The 22,917-nt window shown below is 32.0% G+C and overlaps 3 protein-coding genes across 3 annotated transcripts; 2 read left to right on the top strand and 1 right to left on the bottom strand.

Annotated features, from left to right (window-relative positions):
• POP2 (Pyridoxal phosphate (PLP)-dependent transferases superfamily protein) lies at window positions 1–7,207 on the top strand. The gene is made up of 19 exons (XM_088509428.1): window positions 1–32; window positions 804–907; window positions 1,393–1,477; window positions 1,635–1,707; window positions 2,603–2,700; window positions 3,064–3,156; window positions 3,543–3,616; window positions 3,705–3,743; window positions 3,852–3,940; window positions 4,028–4,104; window positions 4,183–4,257; window positions 4,576–4,623; window positions 4,712–4,795; window positions 4,885–4,972; window positions 5,490–5,568; window positions 5,664–5,754; window positions 5,841–5,919; window positions 6,276–6,391; window positions 6,928–7,207. Exons 3-19 carry the CDS (start codon window positions 1,409–1,411, stop codon window positions 7,000–7,002), a joined length of 1,347 nt encoding a protein of 448 aa, XP_088365554.1. The 5' UTR covers window positions 1–32; window positions 804–907; window positions 1,393–1,408; the 3' UTR covers window positions 7,003–7,207.
• Window positions 7,208–7,835: 628 nt separating this feature from the next.
• LOC107629580 (uncharacterized) lies at window positions 7,836–8,421 on the bottom strand. The gene is made up of 2 exons (XM_016332394.3): window positions 8,207–8,421; window positions 7,836–8,113 (listed from the first exon to the last, which is right to left on the bottom strand). The coding sequence occupies exons 1-2, from the start codon at window positions 8,294–8,296 to the stop codon at window positions 8,000–8,002; spliced, it is 204 nt and encodes a 67-aa protein (XP_016187880.1). The 5' UTR covers window positions 8,297–8,421; the 3' UTR covers window positions 7,836–7,999.
• Window positions 8,422–14,174: 5,753 nt separating this feature from the next.
• LOC107629577 (early endosome antigen) lies at window positions 14,175–22,917 on the top strand. The gene is made up of 7 exons (XM_016332392.3): window positions 14,175–14,430; window positions 17,434–17,536; window positions 17,758–20,940; window positions 21,072–21,314; window positions 21,431–21,589; window positions 21,779–21,934; window positions 22,361–22,917. Exons 2-7 carry the CDS (start codon window positions 17,453–17,455, stop codon window positions 22,607–22,609), a joined length of 4,074 nt encoding a protein of 1,357 aa, XP_016187878.1. The 5' UTR covers window positions 14,175–14,430; window positions 17,434–17,452; the 3' UTR covers window positions 22,610–22,917.

Raw genomic sequence — 22,917 nt, 5'->3', positions numbered from 1 at the left:
GGCTCTTCCGATCCACCACACTCACAGCGCAGGCACGCATGTTATCCATTATAGTTTCAATACCTGTTTTCATAACTTATTTTCATTTATTTATTGGTTAATCTGCTGGTGATTCCGTTTTCAAGGTTTCTGAATTGTTTTCGTAGTTGCAAAATCGAAGTGAACATCTACGTTACCTTGATGATGATGATGATGATGATGATTCGTGAATTTTGAAACCGCTTTTCATTTCTTCTTCACTTTGACTTTTCCTTTTCGTATCATACTTTCTTGGATTCCTTTGCTATATATTATTGTAGTCTTAGCATTTGGATTTGTATTTGGATTCGGATTCGGATTCGTCGCGCTTATCGTCCAATGCAAGTGTATAACAACAAACTAGCATTCTTTTTCAGTCAAAATGAAAAGCTCGTTTATCGTATCACTGACACGTATATTAAATTATTAATCACTGCGGTTTAAGCTGTTGATGCTGCTTAATCACTACGGTCTAAGTTGCTGATAATGTTTCGGACTCTGTATCTTATTTAGAGTAACCGAGATTTAACTGAAGTTTTAGGTAGCCAGAGTAAATTTTTGTTGACCGTTGGCAATAGTTGGAATCGGAAGAGTTAATATAATTTCCTGTTTTATAATTTATTATTAAGTTTAATTTTTTGAACACATAAAACCCTTTACTAATTTATTGGTTCTGCTTGAATGTTTGATGTTTATGAATGTGGTGGTCCAAAGGCTACCCTGTTTTTTATTTGAACCTTTCACATGTCATATGTCAATGATGTCTATCTTTAAATCTTCATTAGGTTTCCAGAAGTTTGCATGAAAATCTTCTTAAGATTGCCTTATGGTCTCGATCAAACAGTACAAGCTCTTCTTTGGCAACAGACAACACCACTAATGATGCACGGTATATGGTTCTTCTATGTTAGTACAAGTCTATGGCGATGTTCTGATGTGTGTTTCTAAATATTGATCATAACTTCTGTTGCATGTAACTACATTGTTACAGTGCTTTTGATATGGATAGCACATTAATTTATTTTTCTTATTTTTGGTTTTAAAATTTAATTTTGGAAATTAAACAATAGGGTGTTAGTGTTTAAGCTTAAGCAACATGATAATTGCCATTTTTACTATCCAGATGATGGTGTTATCTGGACACCCACAGGCTAAAGTTTATAACATCATTTAGATAAATAAATGCATCACTTTCTTGTCTCATTCCTTTTCTACTTTGAGTTTGTTTGCGCTTATAATAATTATTAGTCAAACACGTAAACTCAGTTGAAAATCCATGTTTGAAGAAAACAATGGAATATCACTGTAAGTGTAAAACTCGAGAATGATATGGTCGACATGTGTACATCCTGTTTAGTGCTTTGATTTTCTCAGGTTCAAGGGCCATGATATGCTTGCGCCTTTCACAGCTGGGTGGCAGACAACTGATGTGAATCCTTTGGTTATAGACAAGTCAGAGGTGAGCTTCCTTGGTACTTCTGTTTTTTGTTGCATTTTTTGCTTTCTTTTTGCAACAACCTTGAGCCAACATATTGCATCAGATAAACAATTGCTTTAGTTTTATTTAAAGATGACTAATTCTTCAACTATGTAACTTACCTGATCAATGGAGACAGGGAAGCTATGTATATGACATTAATGGGAAGAAGTATCTTGACTCACTTGCTGGTCTATGGTGCACAGCTCTAGGTATTTTACATATGTTTTTATCTCCCCGTTTCTTTGATATCTCACTTGTTATTCATTATGTTTATCTCTTGGAATTACAAGTATTCCTCAAGGATATGGTCTCTAGAGCGTTTATTAGCGTGAGGTATTTCTCACCTCTGAGCTAGCTTTTGGGGTGAATTAGGCCCATTCAATTCTAATACTTGGTTCATCGTCATAATTGTTAATCCATCTTTTGAAGGAATCGTGTTATCCTTTCCCTTCAACCAACTGCCATGTCACTTCTTAGTTGCTCAAGGACCTTCTTCCCCCCATTTGAATTTAGAATTTTTTTTTATCCGTGGTGGTCGGAGAAGTTGCGACAATGTTTTCTGGCTGTCCTGGACATAAAATTCTAGTAGATTAACAGTGATAGAAATTGAGCTTATTAATTTGAAGAATTGATTTCTTAGTTCTTGAAGTGGAGTATTGAATTTTTTGATGGAGGCATGGTTGAATTGTGGTTATATTTGTTTGGTTTTCCCCCAGTATATAGTTATTATGTGCCTAAATATCAAAATCCATATTCTAGAATAGAAATCAATCTGCAAGCCTAGGCACTTCATTTTTCCGAAGTATTCTGTTTTATAAATGGTTCTTTTTGTTTCTACTGCTGTTGCTATCTATGAATTGTACCCTTCTAGGGATATTTGACAAACTTGTAGAGCCATTGGAACCAGAGACTCTTTTTTATGGAAAAGCTTTTTTATTTTTTTGAAGAAATCAGATCATGCTTAAATATCTTTTAGACATGGTGTTTGAAATATATTCAGATACTCATAATTGTATGGTATATTTCACATGTGCAATTACACCTGATGTAATGATTTATTATTTTCTTTTGAAAAAGAAAAAACGGTTTTTTATGTTTGTGCAGGGGGGAATGAGCCACGTCTAGTTGAAGCTGCCACTGCACAACTGAACAAATTGCCATTTTACCATTCCTTTTGGAATCGGACTACAAAACCCTCTCTGGTATCCTTATTGTTATCCTATATATATTCTACACATAATCTTATGCCTGTTTATAACTTTTCTTATTTATAGTTTACTTTGTCATTATACACTTCCTTTTTTTACTTCTTCCGTTCTACTCAAAATAGGAAGAAAGAAAATTGGGGTTCAACACATTTACTTTATAACATCTTAAAGGTGCCGAGTTTTTGGTGGGGTTGAAGGGGGGTGATACTGTTTAAGCTAATCCTAAGTGTACTCATTAGTATTATCAATTACCTTAAATATGCCTGTCGTGGCCACAAAAAATAAAATAGCTTTTTGTGATATTGACACTTGACTTTTCATCTTTGGTTCTTCATTAATATATTTTTCAACATACAGGATCTAGCCAAGGACCTCCTAGAAACGTTCACAGCCAGAAAGATGGCTAAAGCTTTTTTTGTTAATAGTGGATCAGAAGCAAATGACACTCAGGTTTGTAAGATTCTTTATCCACTTTAGTCTCATTATCTTCTGTTAATTTTCATTCAATTTTAAGTTAGATAGTTATCTACAATGCATATAGTATATCTATACAAAATATCAAGAAGTAGCTACATATGATGAACATGCCAAGATGGCAAATATGGACCAAGTTTTAGGTGCAGGCACCTAAAACAAAATAAACTACAATCAAATATGTTCTTAATAGCAGCTGTGATTCTTCAGATAAATTTGGATCTATAAAACAAGGTTTTAAGCAAAGATGAAAAAATAACATGTAGGGGGAGTTAAAAAGTGTCATGTTAACATATTGCTGAATTATATATTATAATTTAGAGAGAAAAAAAATAGCACTATTCTATATTTGACTTTTGCAGGTGAAACTTGTATGGTATTATAACAACGCACTTGGAAGACCAAATAAAAAGAAATTCATAGCTCGTGCTAAATCGTACGCATGACATCTCAACAATCTCAATCAATTTTTTTTTCCTCTAGCAAACCTGAAAAAATAGCTCATGTACTGTACACTCTAACAGGTATCATGGTTCAACATTGATAGCAGCCAGTCTTTCTGGGTATGCAGAACTTTTTATTTTTATTTCTTAAACATAATAGACCTTTTATATGTGAAAAATTGAAAAAATATTTTATCTAATCAATTAGCTTGGAAATGTGTATTTCAGACTTCCAGCTCTGCATCAAAAATTTGATCTGCCTGCTCCTTTTGTCTTACACACTGATTGTCCACATTACTGGCGGTTTCATCTTCCAGGTTGTTATTTGTATGGACCTGTTGGGAATAATAGTTTAGACATTTGTTATAAGGAATACATATTATCCATGCTTATGAACATCTCAGGTGAGACAGAGGAAGAGTTTTCAACCAGATTAGCCAAAAATCTAGAGGAGCTAATTCTGAAAGAGGGACCAGATACAGTAATACTTCCATATACCAAATTTTTTCTACTACTTGAACATTGACTTTGTACCAACTTATATGTCCTTTTATTACAGATTGCTGCATTTATTGCTGAGCCAGTTATGGGGGCAGGAGGTGTAATACCTCCACCTGCAACTTATTTCGAAAAGGTATCTTATTATCATCATTGCTTCATACATGTTAGAATTCCACATTTTCAAGCTGAGTGCCAAAGAATTTGCTAGCCTTCATCTATGTGCTTTTGCTGATTATGCATCTTCATTTGCATTCCCAATCACAAAACACCAATTCATCAATTATAGGAGCTCATAATGTTGCAATCTTTCGAATTTAGAATGCTACTACTGACACCACTACGCCTGTGACTTTTATCCTACAACCTTTCTAAGCTTTCAAAAGGACCAGAAAATTGATGCATGTCTTAACTTTATACTGGCTTATACCTGATAGCATTTACTCATATGCAGATCCAAGCTGTTGTCAAGAAGTATGACATTCTTTTTATTGCTGATGAGGTACTTCTTTCTTCATAACAGTTACAAAATGGATCCTTTTGTGGAATTTACAACAATGGAAGGCTTGTATTGTGTGTTTCTTTTGAAGGTGATCTGTGCCTTTGGAAGACTTGGAACAATGTATGGATGTGACAAGTATGGCATCAAGCCCGATCTTGTCTCCTTAGCAAAGGTATGAGTATGAAACAGCTGTAGGTACAGTTTTACTGGTTCCTTCTTTTTGTGTGTATTTAATGTGCTCCATGTTATGTTAACTTCTAGGCACTCTCGTCTGCATATTTGCCAATTGGAGCAGTTCTTGTGAGTCCAGAAGTTTCAGAAGTTATACACTCACAGAGCAACAAGCTTGGTATGGTGGTTCATTCATTATTCGTTACATGTTTTGAAATGAACTTTTCTTTATTGTTAAGGGTAAAGTATACTTTTTGTCCCTGAAATTTGGCAAAAGTTTTAAAAATACCCCTAAGTTTTATTTTGTTTCAATTTTGTCCCAAAAGTTTTCGATTTGCATCAAATATACCCTCGACGGCTAAATTCTCAAAAAATTTAAGACCAATCTAACAATAATGCATAAAAATTATGCTTGATTTGCTTGTGTTGAGGGTTGTTCTTATGAAATTGTTGTTGAATTGGTCTTAAATGTTTTGAAAAATTAGCCGTCAGGGGTATATTTGATGCAAATTGAAAACTTCTGGGACAAAATTGAAACAAAATAAAACTTAGGGGTATTTTTGAAACTTTTGTCAAACTTCAGGGACAAAAAATATAATTTACCCTATTGTTAATTATTCATTCATTATTAGTTCTTTATTAATTCTCTTGGCTAGTTGGCTTAGTATCTCTTAACAGATGTTTACTTATTCTAGGTTCATTTTCCCATGGGTTTACTTACTCTGGACACCCTGTATCCTGTGCTGTTGCAATTGAAGCACTGAAGATCTACAAGTGTGTCCTGTTATTTCCTGCTTTTGAATCCTATTTGATCATCTTTCATTGATTAATATTTGGCGATGTCATATGATCATTGCTCATCTTCGCAGAGAAAGAAATATTGTCGAGAAGGTGGCAAATATCTCCCCAAGGTTCCAAGATGGTGTAAAAGCTTTTGCTGACAGTCCTATCGTTGGAGAGGTATTTATTATTTTGCTGGGTAATTTTTAGTTTGTGGTCAACATCAATATAAATATATGACAAGCATAACTTTTCTGTTACTACAGATCCGAGGAACTGGCTTAATTTTGGGTACCGAGTTCACAGACAACAAGTCACCTAATGATCCATTTCCTCCTGAATGGGGCAAGTTTCTATCCTTATTTTTATCCTACCTTCTAGATCGCTTCAGATATTTGGCTCCGGCTATTTTAAATCCCGTTTGGTCATCTTTCAGTAATTTCAGTGCCATACTTATGTATTATATCGTCATCCTTTAATTGTGCTAAGTAATCTTTGTGAAACATTTTAAAATAGACCTATGAAGAACAGAAGGTATTATTTATACTCGGATTGGACAAGACTACATCTTGGCTACTTTGTTTTCCTCTAACAGTGATGTATCAGTTCGATGGTGACATAGGAGGGACAAGTCATGCTGATTCTATGTAGATGTGTCATATTTTCTATAATTTGTTGTGACATAATGATGTTTGTTACAGGGATTGGTGCCTATTTTGGAGCACAATGTGAGAAGCATGGTATGTTAGTTCGTGTAGCTGGGGATAACATTATGATGTCTCCACCGTTCATCATTTCTCCTGAAGAAGTTGATGAGGTAACTTAAATTACCTTTCCTTGTGTTTCTGCCAATTTAATATACATAAAGTTTTCTCATATTGGACAATAAAAGGAAATCATATATCTACCCAAAACATCACTATGGCAGTGTAAATCAGCGGGAATCATACATCTACTATAAACACACTTCTCAATTATCTTAGAGACTTCATCACTAATTGATGGTAATTACCCAAAAATCAGCTGCCCCCCCCCCCCCCCCCCCAAAAAAAAGTCTTTTAAACACAAATAGCTTAGCTAACAAGCATTCACAATAGGTTAACATTCTATTAAATGGTTCTGAGTGACTACTCAAAAGCCAGAAACCTCATGAGTCGTGTGCAGTTGTGTACTACTTTGTGTTTTTTGCTTCATCGTTGACGAATAAATATGAATTGTCAATGCATTTGATCTGTCGTGTTTATCATGTTCATTATTTCATGGCATATGTTGCTGTAACTGCAGCCTGCATTTCAAAGTTAAAATAGTATTTGATTACCAAGTCTGAGATTGCATATTTTTGTTTTCCCTCAGTTAATAAGCATTTATGGGAAAGCCCTAAAAGGTACGGAAGAGAGGGTGAAAGAGCTCAAGTCTCAGCGGAAGTAGCTCAAAGTTGCTCGGCAGAAGATGCCATAGTAAATAAATTATGCTACCTTCAAACAAAATAGAAAAATAATAGTTTGAAGAGGAATTGTGTATTATGACACTTTGGACACACAACACTCGATAAAACTGCGTGAACCTTCTAGCTATTGTAAATGTCAGTAGATTGCCGCAGATTAATTTTCATATGATTCTAATTTCTGTGAAATGCATGTTAATGGGCTTAAATGGAGTTTTACAGAGACATTTAAAAAATTAAAACCTGCAATTCACCTCCTGCGTGTTGCTTCATATCCAACAAAAGTGAATACGCCCCTTACGTATTCTTCTTTAACCAATTCCCATTACACAAAAATGGCCGATATCCTGGATATTATTCACCAAACGGGACCCAATATATAAAAAAAAAATAAACGTAAATTTCTTCCCTAAATTGTTTAAAAGTGACCATCAAATATTTTATATTACTCTTTTTTTTATTTTTTTGCTTGAGAAAATGAAAAGAGAAGTTCAAATTGGGTTATTACATGGGCGGAGAGTGTTGACTCCAATATGAAATCCAAATCCACGTATATTTGAATACGAAATGCACCTACTATGAAACTTTAATTTAAATTTAGTCTGCACCTACTACGAGTATGAGCAGTTGAGCACACCTCCTTATCCAATTCCAGCAAAGTTTGAAGTCCAATATTATTAAAAATCACACAAACTCTGTTATTCAATATTCATTACTTAAACATATCTCATCGAATAAAATTATAAAACCACGAACACGGTGCTTTTGATTTTCCGGCAAACCTAAACTTGGGGTTCATTGCTGTTGAAGCATCATATTAAATATTAAATAGCAATTAATATTATGTAGTGAAACACGAAATTGAAAATGAAAGGCAACCAAACAATCGACAAGTTCATCATCATCCCATTATAATAATAAAAGACGGTGGCGTAAACCTGCAATTGGCAGCAAAGTAAGGATTATGTAATACTAATTAAGCTAGGGTTTGGAATTTTTGTTAGCTTGTCTTCTAGCTCTCCTCTCTCTAGAGCTTGGTGTTGGCTTATAGCCTCCATTTTCGGATTCAGATTCATCCAACTCTCTAAATGATTTCTGTTCCAATTGAGCATTTGTAAATTAAACTTTATTGTGAAAAGAAACAAATTAGAGAAATAGAACAATGGAGTTTTGATTTATATATGTTACCTCTCTAATCTCAGAGAAGCTTACAGCATAGAAGGTCACAGCTGCAGCAGCAACAATTCCAATAACAGGCAGCGCAATTTGCATATCCATATCTTATATCATTTATATGATATATGGTATAATCTCTATTTTATTTTCTTTTTTTTTTTTTTGGGTGTTCCTTTCTCTTTTTGTTTATGAACTGAAGAGTGAAGAGTGAAGACAGGAGTTAGTGAACTAAAGAGAAGGCATTGGATATGATATGATAAGGCATGCTTCTACTATACACCCTTACTCAAACTCAAACTCTAGTCCTTCACCAATAACTCTGGTTTCAACCGGCAACCTGCTATTACCTGTTTACAAAATTATTGATTTTAATTTCCACAAAAGAATAATCATTATTTCAGAATTGACCGTGGAAACTTTAGTTTTTAGGCAGGTATTTTGACCACTAAAAAGCAGTTTTCTTTTCTTTCTTCATAAAAAGTGGGTTATTATTGATTATATACAATTATGCAAGTTTTTTTAATTAAAATAAAAATTACTAAAAGACCATCAGAATTTATTGTTTGTGATGATTATTTTTTATTATTATTTTTAATTATTAACCTAATTTTTTTAGTCTAATAATTAAAAAATATATTTTAATTCATATTTTTAAATATTAATAATTAATTGATAAATAAAAATAATAAATTGTGATGATTTTTTAATTTTTTTTTAAAATATATAAATATTTTAATTTTTAAAGTATGCACATAAAAATTTGATTCCAAAAATGCACATGTGAATCTAATTTATAGACATCACATGAGTATTTTTGGAGCCAACGTTTTTTTTTAATATTTTGATAATTAAAATTTTTATATACTTATTAAAAAATATTATACATACATTAAAAATCAATTACTATATATTTATATTTTAATATATATATATATATATATATATATATATATATATATATATTTTATACTAATAATAAATTTTGTTATCGATTTTTAGTATATACATGATTCTATTTATTTTAATAAAAAGTTAAAAACTCGTTCATGGGGACCATGACAGTGTAGTGATAGCTTAAGCCTCCGCTATCGCCCCTAAACCTTGATTGTATCAAAACTCTCTGAATGATTAAACATTAATCTTTTTCTTTACAACTAATACTACTTATATATATATAATGACTTGTAGAGTTCGGCCAAGATTCAATGCATTCCATTTGGCATGTTCTGGTTTTCCATAACCACAACAAGCAAGCTAAGTGATCCATCATACATGTAGGAATAGAAGACAACCTAAATGTTAGGGATGCAAGATCCAATCTATGTTGAGTTGAGAATTTTTGGGGCACATGTCCTACCAAAGATTGTTAACTTTTTAGAAATATGTATGTAAATGAATATGTTATTATATCGGGTCCAACATAAGTGTCTAAAAGTAATTATGTATAAAAATTAAGAAAATGATTAGAAATATATTTGTTTTAGATAAATTAAAATAATGGGCAATTTATCTAAATAAATAAATTGGGTGAAAGCTTTACTCAAATACACAAAATAGAAATTCCTTACGCACATATGCCGTGGGAAGCTACCACGGTTTCTGATTTTAACATAAACCGTGGCAAGCTACCACGGATTATGGTGTTTGTGGTTTGTGTGTAAATCGTGGCAATCTCCAACGGTTTAAGAAGAGAGAAAGCTGAGCATAAACCGTGGCAAGCTCCCACGGTTTATAAAAGAGGAATTTTTATTATAAACCATTTATTTTTAGATGTTTGATTGCATCAATGTGGTATCATTTAGACTGCGCATGATAATTGTGACATAATACATGTATATAATAGAAGCTCAAACCGTTTAAACTATCAAATACATAGCAGATAATATATTAGACAATTCTCAAACCTTTTTAACTATCATTTCCTGTTACTTCATTATTGTGTCATGTCATGCACCCAACAAAACTAATCTAATGTAATCTAATCTTCACTCTCAAATCTCAATACTCACTGCTCAATACACAATAGTAAAACAATTTTGTTAAAACATTCATCGTATTTTTTTTAAGTTTTGGATTATAAAATTAAAGTATCAATTATATGTATAAAATATATATTAAAATGTAAAATATATATTAAAAATAAATAAAATAATATATATTTATACAAAAATATATAATAATTGATTATATATATATATATATATATATATATATATATATTTGAAAAAATACAATATCAAATTTTTGAAATGTTAGACAATGAGTACAATAACTTTTAAGGAAATTTTTTGGCTTTTTAGGAGGAAAAAAATATTCTTCTTAAATTAACATTAGATCTAATGAAGTTTCAAGAGTGCTTGTCAGAGATCTAATGTTAATTTAAGAAGAATATTTTTTTTGTCCTAAAAAGCCAAAAAATTTCTTTAAAAGTTATTGTACTCATTGTCTAACATTTCAAAAATTTGATATTGTATTTTTTCAAAAAAAAAACTTTATATATATATATATATAATCAATTATTATATATTTTTGTATAAATATATATTATTTTATTTATTTTTAATATATATTTTACATTTTAATATATATTTTATACATATAATTGATACTTTAATTTTATAATCCAAAACTTAAAAAAAATACGATGAATGTGTTAACAAAATTGTTTTACTATTGTGTATTGAGCAGTGAATATTGAGATTTGAGAGTGAAGATTAGATTACATTAGATTAGTTTTGTTGGGTGCATGATATGACACAATAATGAAGTAACAGAAAAAGATAGTTAAAAAAGTTTGAGAATTGTCTAATATATTATCTGCTATGTATTTGATAGTTTAAGCGGTTTGAGCTTCTATTATATACATGTATTCTGTCACAATTATCATGCGCAGTCTAAATGATACCACATTGATGCAATCAAACATCTAAAAATAAATGGTTTATGATAAAAATTCCTCCTTCATAAACCGTGGGAGCTTGCCACGGTCTAAGCTTAGCTTTCTCTCTTCGTAAACCGTTGGAACTTGCCACGGCTTACACACAAACCACAAACACCATAATCCGTGGTAGCTTGCCATGGTTTATGTTAAAATCAGAAACCGTGGTAGCTTCCCACGGTTTATATAGAAGTGTGAAAATGCACATGTACGTAAAGGATTTCTATTTTGTGTATTTGAGTAAAGTTTTCACCCAATTTATTTATTTGGGTAAATTGCCCTAAAATAATTGTATAAAACTGCTTTTATTTTCTCAACTATATTAACTATCTAATTTCATTAATTCTCATAGAACATAATTATTAGTGAAATTTTTTCACCTAAATCAAATACTTGCTGAGGAAGTCAACTAGCCACAGTGAAGTCATCAAATTAAGTTGATAAGTTACTAATTATAGTATATTAGTTAGTTAACTTATTGTAGTTAGTGTAATCAGTTAGTTGTTGTGATTGGTTAATTGATTAGTTACTTACTTGCTAACTAGTGTGTTAATTAGTTTTTCTGTTAATTTTTTATTTTTCTATTAGCTTTAATGCAACAAAGTTTATAAAGCAGAAACTTGTATAATTTGCTTCGTGATTTTCCATTCTGAAAATCCAAGCATCATTGCTCATCTTCTTTGGTTATCTATTTTAATTTACGCATTGTTTTGGTATCTTATCGTATTTTTTCACTTGATAAATCAATAGCTAATACGTTATAAATTTGAGTTTTATTTAAAAATTTATAATGAATTATTATATAAAATGACAAATTAATTTTCCATACTTATTTAAATAAAGATTCTATTTATCACCATTCCTTCCACATCTAAATTTACTTAAAATAAATATTTACTTTTAAATTATTTAATATAAATTTTAACATTTAATCATTTCCGTTACATATGTATGTAAGCTATTTAATATTTAACCTAACAAACGAAATTACTTTTTATTTTCCGTTTTAACTTATGAGCTTAATTTTAGTAATGACAATATAAAAATTTGAAGTATTCATACATATAATAAATATAAAAATAATTATTTTTATTTATACAATATTATGTAATTAAATATACATATAAAGTATTTAATGTAAAATTTTATAGAATACATATTGTTAGAACAAAATAAAAAAAGAAATCATGCTCTAAAATAAATAAAATTATGGGGGATGCATTTTTTGTGTGTATGGTATTAATTGGGTTAAGAAAAGACAGCAATGGTCATGTTGGCGCTTTGCACGCTTATGGAGGGCGGTTTGGTCGGTCATGTGTGGCCGCCACTTTCATACCAAAATCAAAACAACACAACATTGCTACTTTTCTCTCATTCTGTTTCTTTTTTCTTTCTCCATTAAGCCCTCACTTATAGCCCTTAAATTTCATTATAGTATTTCTAGAAGGTAATTAATGCCTTTTTATTAATTTATTTATTTATTTTAAGCAATTCTCCTGTTTTTTCTCGATATGTTTCAAATAAACAACATTGGTCTTTTTCCTAGGAGGATGTCTTGTACGCAATTATGCAAAAGTGTTTGTAGAAATGTAGAACTATTTATTACTGTTAGAAAGTTCATATATGATATATCGTTAGATGATATTCCATTCTATAATTTAGACAATGATATTTCCTTTAAGTAAATGTGTAAAGAATGTAAACCAGTCAAAAAGTTTTGTCGATATAAACAAAAAGTTGCAAAATTGTTGCTTAAGTTATAAATTTAAAATTTGAATGAAAATGGTGAGACATAACTTAACTTCGGAACAAAAACAATAGGATTAGAATGTCCGTTTCTTCTTTGTGTTGAGATAAATAAAGCCAAGTATGATATAACCATATATATTTTTTTTTTTTTTTAAGAAAGAAGCAATGGATTCAATATTTGGAAATTGGAATTACATAATTGGCAACAGAAAAAAAAGTTGAGAGTGAAAAAAAAATTTTCTTTTATGGTATCTCCTAACTTAGTAGATTAAGGACTAATTCGTCACATATTATAATTTTATTTAAGAATTTGTTATTGATCAATTAGTACGAGATAAAATTTAAATTTTCGATATTTATTTAAGTAGATTAATTTGTTAATCATTAGACTAATTCAAACTAGTTTGAAGTGAACAAGTTGATGGATCCATATATGATATGGTGGATACTGAGACACTTTATTGAAAGATCTTTTGAACACGGTATTCATCGGCACTTATTCGATATACATGTTTTTTGTGTTAAATTATATCTTAATAAAAAATAAAAAGAATTTGTCAATCATACTTAGGTTTGGTTTGATAAAGTTTTTTGAAGAGGTACTTGTATTTTTTAAAAATTGAAGTTTCTCATTTTGTATTTGGTAAATCAAAAAGATCATGTGTTTGTGCTTGCAGCTTTTAAAAGATTATGGTACTTTTGAAAGCACTAATATAACATCATATGTTAACTAATTTTTAAATTTAATGCTTACATTTATGTCTATTATAGTATTTTTAAATTTTAAAAACTATTTTTACCAAACGTAATTGATGTTGCTTGTGTTTATTAAAAGCTATTTTTGATTTGATTTACCAAACATAAATGTTATAACTTTTAAAAAGTCATATTTTAAAAGTTAACTTTTATAGTTATTTTTGAAAAATAAAAGCTTTACCAAACTATCACATGTTAACGTGTCTAGTCTTATTCTTAATATATATTTTTAAAATAAATTTTTAAAAAATATATATTATTATTTATTAAAATAATTAAAAAATAATTTATATTATATATATAGTGTTCATATGGGATAAGAATTTAAAATTTATATAATGGCATATCTCGTGAAGTCCGTCCGGGCATCATAGATTGGGTATGATTATTTTGATAAGGTTAGTTATGTAAATAAATAAAAAACCGTGGGCAATAAGGTAAAACCATGGGCAGTCCAAATGAGTTATTGGCTAATTTGCTATTTGATTAGGACCCACCAAATTGGTCCCAAATGCCACCCTCACCCCCCTCTAAAGTAAAAGAAGACGACCACTTCTTCTAACTTATAAACCTCTCTCTCTCTCTCTCTCTCTCTCTAATTTCCATCATCACCACCTTCTTCTTCTTCCTCACTACTCCATTTCCCCATTTGTTTGCATTTTCTCCAATTATAATAATAATAATAATTGTTATTTTATTATTATTTTCCAGAAAACAGAAGCAAACTAAAACGTTTCCTGCAAGCAAAAAACAAGCAAAGCAATTCAGCTTTTTGTTTCTTCAATTCTCTCAGGCAAGAATTCTCTCGCACACTCCTCTGCTTTTTCCTTTTTCTCTTTTCTGCTTTCTTTTTTATTTTCTCTCTGTATTCATAATTAGATTGCTGTATATTTGTGCCATTGATCATGCTTACTTGATTGAATGAACAAACATACACTCTTATGTGTTCTTGATCTTTTCATGTTTTTTATTATTTGCTCGGATCAGATATTAATTGTATATGATGATATGAATTGTTATAGTTTTGAGCTACTCTTTGATCATTGTTCTATTATTGGTTAACTCATGAATTTTGAACTCGGATTATACTCTTTTTCTTTGGTTTATTATGTGAAGTTTGAAGAAATCAAAATAATTTCTCTTGAATTTGATCGTCATATCTGATCTCTGTGTAGACCGATCGATGATTTTGGTAAAGTTTTTTGCCGATTTTGTTTAAACGCTTCTATGCAAATTTTACAAAACAAACAAATCTAGGAGCCTTCTCCGGCGTTAGGTACTCATTTTTTTATTTTTTTATTTTATTTCTGAGTTTGAAAGCCGCTTAGATCACAATTAATAAAAATTAATGCTATATTAATTAATATGAACATAAATCAAATGGTCCTAAAACTTTATTACTGTTAGCAAAGTAAAGTGAAGTAAAGTAAAGATTAGAAAAATAATTGAAAGTCTATATTAATCAACTATTGCCATTTGCCAGCGTTAGTGTTTGTTGGCAACTTCAGATTCCAAATTTTCACAGCTACCCCTACTTTTCCCATCAATTACCATTTTGTCCTTAACTATTTACTACCTTTGTCTTTTTTTGCATAAACAAATGACTGAGGAGTATTTAAGTGACATTCCTTTTCAAAGGAAATTCCAAGATACTTAATATAAAAAACAATTTCACAAAGTGAGCGGTTTAATATTTTAGTTTGTTTTGCTTGTACACCATTTTTTTATTAGTAAATTCTGAAAATGGAAATTGAAAATTGTTTAATGTTTGTCAAATACAATTCATTGTTGCATGACTAAAATATTTTGTTAATTAGTTATTATTATTTATTAACTATTGTTATACGTTACTAACTTTATTAAATAATTACTAGTATTAATATGAATATTTAATTATTGAACAACATGCATTGCATGAACTAAAAATAATTAACAAAAGAAGTCACAAATTAGAATCTAAAAACAAAATGCACGTGAAGAGCGCAACTGATTTACATATAATGGAATAAAAGGGAGCAAATTACGCACTTTAATTAACTTTGCTAATATAAACGGTAAAAAATTAATTTTTTTAATTTTCTTTTTCCAAAGAGGGGAAGTTTGGTTGGTGTGAGCAAGCTAACATTGACAATTGGGCCCACTAATACATGTCAGATAATGAAGTTTATTCTTGCAAAATTCTTGGTTCATTCAGCTTTATTTTTATTGAATTTTAGAAATATGGGTCCCATTCCACGTAGAACCGACGTTACAGATGCAAAATATTCTTAGCAGTTAAGGAAATTTAATGGTAGATTTGAATTTTGCATGAAAAAAGAGTAGGAAAATGGAAACAAAAATATTGGGCCTATTTGGCCCAATAGGCCCAAGACTAAGAAAGGAAAAACAACAGGAGCCATAGTGTTAAATAATAGTGGACATGGAAAATGTCTTATGTGTGAGATGAAGCTGGAACACAGCATTATAGGGACCCACAAACGTGGTTCTTCCACGTGACATCTTCAGAAAGCTACTATAACCAGATCAAATCTTCCTATTTGTGATCTTAGAATTATATTGCCGGTGTTAACATTTTCCTAGACACAATGTTCTGAAGAGATTCTTGTGTATGCACAGTAGTATTAATTTCACTGAATAAATTTTTTTGGTTGTATTTCACATAATCAATTTGAATATACTTAAAATATAAAATAACTGATCTCATCTACCACAAGACACAACAAATTTTTAAGGTAATGGCCATGAAAGTCTATATAGTATTTTTAATTTATTCTTAGAACCGATCAAACTAGTGGATTAGACCGGGGTTAACTTGGAAGCAACATCAAACCGGTCTATTTTATGATAAAAATCGGTTCTCAGTAAATAAGTAAAAAATTTGTAAAACAAGTAAAAAAAAAAAAAAGCAAATTGATCGACCAGTCCAAATTTTTAGCAGTTAACCATTTTAAAAATAATGAAACAAAAAACATTTTTTTTCTAAAAAAATATATATTTTATATATAAATATATTATTTTATTATATTCATTTTAACTTCGGATAAATCTTTTAACATCTGTATCTCTAACAATACCTGTTTGATGGTTGGTTCGCTCTTCAGATCCTTGGTGTTTTTTTAGAAAGATTTGTACCATTGAATCCAAGCAACAATTTAAGTTGGTGATGACTTGACTTTATTGTTATACAAACATTTTCTACTTTTACTGTGTTTCTAATTCCTATTCTTATTATCAACTTGTCTTGAGTTATGGTCCGGTGTGCAATTTTTTTATTATTAAAAAGGAAAATAAAATTGTTTATTATGGAGTTGATTGAGTCTTCTACACTCTACCCATTTACTTAAACTGACAAATAATCTTGTTAATACAAAATCCTAGTAAGGTTATGATGATTATTTTTTATCTTCTTCAATGTTTAGGCATACAAGTTCTCTAAACTTTTAAAGAAGTGTCATTCTTTAAACCAATGATTTTATTGTTTGTATTGGACCAACTTTTTTGTGTCATGTGTTATAAGGGGCTGTTGCAAACTTGCAATGAATGAATTTACACCTTGAAAATTGAAAATGATGTCAGTGGAATTCGGCAACTATAGACTATAGACTATAGACTATATACTTAACAGCTGTATTTATTTGTATGCTTATTTTGGAGTCCCATGATCATCCAACTTCTCAATTTTTCAATATTATCATTATTAATTTATTATTAACAACCCTCTCCCCACCCTCTTCTTTGTTTATTCTAATCTATAACAAACAACAAACCTCATATCATTCCTTTTCTTCTTGATCAGCTATTAAGAGGAAGCAACCATGGAAGCAGAGACAACAGTTGTTTCAGAAGTTCCAGTGACAAAAGCTGTTGAGGACACAGATCATAAAGATGATAAAATTAAGGTATTTTTTTTTTTATGTTGTTTTACATTTGTTACTTTAGAAGTTTTGCATTACCTTGAGTTTTATCTGATATTCATTGATCAGTGATATTTTAGTGTAATCCATATAAGATTGATGCACCTAATACTATAGTAGCATTGCTTAAGAAAATTCAATCAGGATGAATAATATGTTCTTAGTTCCTGATTATGTTTTTCTTTTCTTTGAATGATTTATAATAGGAAACAAACGGGGACTTGCCTCAAGTGGAGATTGAAGGTAAGAAAGAAGAGGAAGAGAATTCTTTTGATGGAGAATTCATTAAAGTCGAAAAGGAAGAGAACACGGTGACAGAAAGAAGCTCAGACTCAGATCCTCCAAGCAGAGAATTTCTAGAAGCACAAGAGAAGATTCAGGAACTCCAAGTTGAACTGCAGAGGCTAGCTGAGTCTTTGAAGACATCTGAACATGAAAATGCTCAGTTGAAGGGAGAGATTTCGGTTACAAAAGAGAAATTGGAGGAAACCGGAAAGAATTATCAAGAGCTTGAACTAAGTCACAAGAAACTACAAGAGCAGATTATTGAAGCTGAGGAGAAATATAAGCTGCAGCTGAGTGTTCTTGAGGAGGCAATGCAAAGTCAAGAATCGAAGCAGAAAGAGCTTCTTAACGTGAAGGAAGCATTCGATGGTGTGAGCCTTGAGCTTGAAAGCTCAAGAAAGAAGATGGAGGAATTGCAGCAAGAGCTTCAGCTTTCTTCGGACGAGGCTAGGAAGTATGAGGAGCTGCATAAGGAAAGTGGCTTACATGCTGAATCAGAAGGAAAGAAGGCCTTAGAATTCGAAAGACTATTAGAAGAAGCGAAATTGAGCACAAAAGTAGTGGAAGATGAGATGGCTTCTCTAAAGGAAGAATTGAAGGGATTGTATGATAAGATTGCTGAGAATGAGAAGGTTGAAGAAGCACTTAAAACAACTGCAGCAGAACTCGCTACCATCCAAGAAGAGTTGACAAACTCAAAATCTCAGATATTGGATTTGGAGAGTAGACTCTCTTCAAGGGACTCTCTAGTAGATGAGTTGAGCCAAGAATTGGAGCTGCGAAAGTCTTCGGAAACACAACTGAAGGAAGACATGTCAGCACTTCAAAACTTGTTTGCCTCCACAAAGGAAGAACTGCAAGAAAAGATATCTGATCTTGAAGCTGTGAATCTTAAGTTGCAGGAGGAAGAGAATTTGAGGGAATCAACCGAAGCTGCGCTGAAGACTCATGAAGCACAGCTTCTGGCTGTACAAGAGGAACTCTCTAAACTCGGTGTAGAAAAACAAGGTCTTGAATCATCTGTGGAAGATCTAACCAATAATGCTAAGCAGTTGAAGGAGTTGTGTGCTGATTTAGAGGAAAAGCTAAAGCTTTCGGATGAGAATTTCCAAAAGACGGATTCTCTTTTATCCGAGGCGCTTTCAAACAATGCCGAGCTAGAACAGAAGCTGAAGTCTCTAGAAGATCTCCATACTGAATCTGGAGCTGCTGCAGCTACTGCTACTCAAAGGAGTCTTGAGCTTGAAGGACATGTTCAGGCTTCAAATGCAGCTGTAGAAGAGGCGAAATCACAACTGAGGGAGATGGAAACACGATTCATAGCAGCGGAGCAGAAGAATGTGGAGCTTGAACAAGAGTTAAATTTATTACAACTGAAAACAAGTGATGCAGAGAGAGAACTGACTGAATTCTCTGAAAAAGTTTCTCATCTAAGTTCAAAGTTGACAGAGGCCGAGGAAGAAAAGAATGCTCTTAATAACCAACTCCAGGAGTACTCGGAAAAGATAAGTCAACTCGAATCGGACTTAAACCAATCATCTCAACAGAGTTCACAGTTGGAGGAGGAGCTGAAGTTAGCCAAAGACAAATGTGCCGAGCATGAAGATCGAGCCAGTATGAACCATCAGCGCAGCCGAGAACTAGAAGATTTATTTCAGAGCTCTCATTCCAAATTGGAAGATGCTGATAAAAAGGTGAATGAGTTGGAGTTGTTACTTGAAGCAGAGAAATACAGAATTCAGGAGCTCGAACAACAAATAAGCACTTTGGAAAAGAGATGCAGTGATTCAGAAGTAGATAACAATAAGCACCTTGAAAATATATCTTTTCTGACATCAGAACTTGATGCATTCCAAGCACGAGTCTCGAGCCTTGAAACTACACTTCAGGAGGCTAATGAAAGGGAAAAGAGTTTGGAAAACTCACTGAGTGCAGCAGCAGCTGAAAGAACAATGATAGAAGCTGCTTCAAGCAGTTTGAATGAGAAGCTTTCCGAAGCAGAAAGCCTTTTGGAAATTGTGAGGGATGATTTGAATCTCACACAAGAAAAGTTGCAAGGCACTGAGGATGATCTCAAGGCTGCTCAGTTGAGAGAAAATGAGATACTGGAGAAACTCAAGGCTTCAGAAGAAAATCATGTCATACGAGGAAGAGATATGGAGGAAACTGTCACGAAGCATGCCGAACTTCAATTGTTGCATGAGTCTCTGACCAGAGATTCTGAACAGAAACTCCAAGATGCTGTAGAGAAACTCAACAACAGGGAGTCTGAGGTTCAATCTTTGCTTGAGAAAATCAAGATTTTGGAGGATCAGATTGCTGAATCCGGGGAACAGTCCACGTCGGTGAAGGATGAATATGAGAAGAGTTTGAGCAAGCTGGCTTCATTGGAAGGTGAAAATGAAGATTTGAGGAGGAAGATTACAGAAGCTGAGGAGAAGATTTCTCAGTCCTTTTCTGAGAATGACTTATTGGTTGGAACAAACATGCAACTGAAAATCAAGATTGATGAGCTTCAGGAATCACTGAACTCTGCTATATCAGAGAAGGAAGCTACTATTCAAGAAATTGTTTCTCACAAGAGCACTATTGCTGAGTTGAATGATCTACATTCAAGATCCACTGAACTCCACAGTGCAAGCACGACTCGCATCCTCGAAGTAGAATCACAACTACAAGAAGCATTGCAGAGGCATACTGTGAAGGAATCCGAAGCGAAAGAGTTGAATGAGAAGCTGAACACATTGGAAGGCCAAATAAAGTTCCATGAAGAACAGGCACGAGAAGCAGCCGCGGTTTCTGAATCTCACAAAGCTGAACTCGAAGAGTCTCTTCAAAAGTTAAAGCATCTTGAAACTGTTGTTGAGGAACTACAAAATAAGGCACTCCACCATGAACAAGAATCTGCAGGACTACATGAGGAAAAATCAAAACTTAATAAGGAAATAGCATCATATGAATCAAAATTAAGTGATTTACAGTCAAAGCTTGATGCTGCACTAGTTGAGAAAGATGAAACAGTTCAACTGATACACTCATCCAAGAATGCTATTGACGAATTAGTGACAAAACATAATGCAGAAGCCGAGGCACTAAAGTCACAGGTACATATTATTCATGGACTTTAATTTTTTTTTTTTTTTTTATATTCATGTAGTTTTGTTTTTTCTTCATGATCTCTTTTCAGTAATATAAATTTATGAAATCATCTTTGAATGCAATGTGTCAACTGCAGATAGCTTCGGTAACAGAGGAGAAAAACTTGCTCAATGAGACAAATCAGGATTTGAAGAAGGAACTTCAGTCTGTGATACTTGCTCTTGAAGAAAAGTTGAAAGAACAACAGAAAATTGAAGAATCTTTGAAATCTGAGGTTGAAACTCTCAAAACTGAGATTGCTGAGAAATCTGCATTGCAAATTCGGCTGAAGGAAATCGAAGAGCAACTGGCAAAAGCTGAATCCAGATTAAATGAAGAGGTACTGGAAAAATTCATGATGTATAAATAAGTACAAAATTCAGAATCAAAGTACCTTTCAGAAATAAGTTCTCAACATATATTGAAGGAACTGTGCTTAATGTGACGATTTTGTAGGTTGGAAGTGTTCAAGCAGCTGCTTCTCAAAGAGAAGCCGATTTAAGTTCAAAACTGGAAGAGTTGGAACAAAAAGTCCATGATAGAAATGTGCTGAATGAAAAGATTGTAGAGCTTGAGAAAGAGTTGCAGCTTGCACAAGAAACTATTGCTAACCAGGTATGACCATCAGACCATACATTTTTTACTTGTGATATACTCTTCGCGATCCAAGCTAAACTTAAAAATATTTGATGACATTTAATCATTAAAAATATCCTTTTCTTTGTGCTATTCCTTTAAAATATTTCAAACTACTGAGTGTTTTTCTTGTATTATTTCCTTTTTTTCCCTTGAAATTCCAAGCAGAAAGGAGCAGAATCTCAAAAGTTGGAACTAGAGGCAGCCCTGAAGAGTTCTCATGAAGAACTTGAAAGTAAGAAAAAGGAAGTCTCTCTTCTACAGAACCAAGTGACAGATTTAGAACAAAAATTGCAAGTGGCTGCTGATAAATTATCAGCTAAGGTAATTATCCTCCTGATCCTACCTTTATTTCCAACTAATTGTAAAGGAAGAACAAAAAACTGAAATGACAAGATTTGCATCCATTTCAACTTTGCAAGTCGCATAAAATGAATAATATCATAATTCAAACTCCTCATAAGGGCAAAGTATGATTTTCTGGGTTGATGTTTGGGAAAGATTAGCCATTTTGAGCTCGTGTGTTGACTATTGTAACTAGTCAAAGTAATGACATAGTAACATAGCATTTTAGTACAAGAGATTAATGTTAACAGTATGATTAGAGTGAAGAGTTTTATGTGTGTCTCATATTGGCAGAAGAATATATAATTGAACGTCTGTGTAAATATACGAAAAATGAATGAATTTGTTATTCAAACGTGCTATAAAAATTTCGAAAATGTAATCTTTGAGATGATTATGTTACAGGGTGAGGGTGTTGAACCTAAAGAAGAGATGGAAGTTAAGTCCAGGGACATTGGATCAAGCATTTCAACACCATCAAAGAGAAAGAGCAAGAAAAAATCAGAAGCAACAACTTCTCAAGCATCATCTTCTTCTGAGGCACATATTCAAACAAATACTGTCCATGCTTCTTCTGCCATGAATTTCAAGTCCATTTTGGGAGTTGCTGTTGTGTCCATCATCTTTGGCATAATTCTTGGGAAGCGCTACTAAGATCAACATCATCAACAACCACCAAACATGTGAATGTACTTTTTTTGGTTTTGTTACTTATCATGGTTTTGATATTTTTTTTTTCTTTTTCATGCATCTTTTTTTTATTATGACTATGTATGATGTTGAAAGCTTTATTTCTTTTCATGCTTTCAATTTTGAGTCTTCATGTTGGTCAGGGAACTTGTTTTCATTCCCATCCCTTGCCTGTGTGTAGAAGAAGATGAGGGTTGATTCATATCTTATTTCAACATTTTTTTTAATCTTTTAGTAATTATTTGAATGAGAGTTTGGCTTTTACCTGAAAA

Source organism: Arachis ipaensis, chromosome B3 (assembly GCF_059453495.1).
Source record: "Arachis ipaensis isolate K30076 ecotype BB chromosome B3, ASM5945349v1, whole genome shotgun sequence".
Classification (NCBI taxonomy): Eukaryota; Viridiplantae; Streptophyta; class Magnoliopsida; order Fabales; family Fabaceae; genus Arachis; species Arachis ipaensis.
The sequence above is the reverse complement of the archived record's forward strand: the minus strand, read 5'-3'. Positions and strand labels throughout refer to the sequence as shown.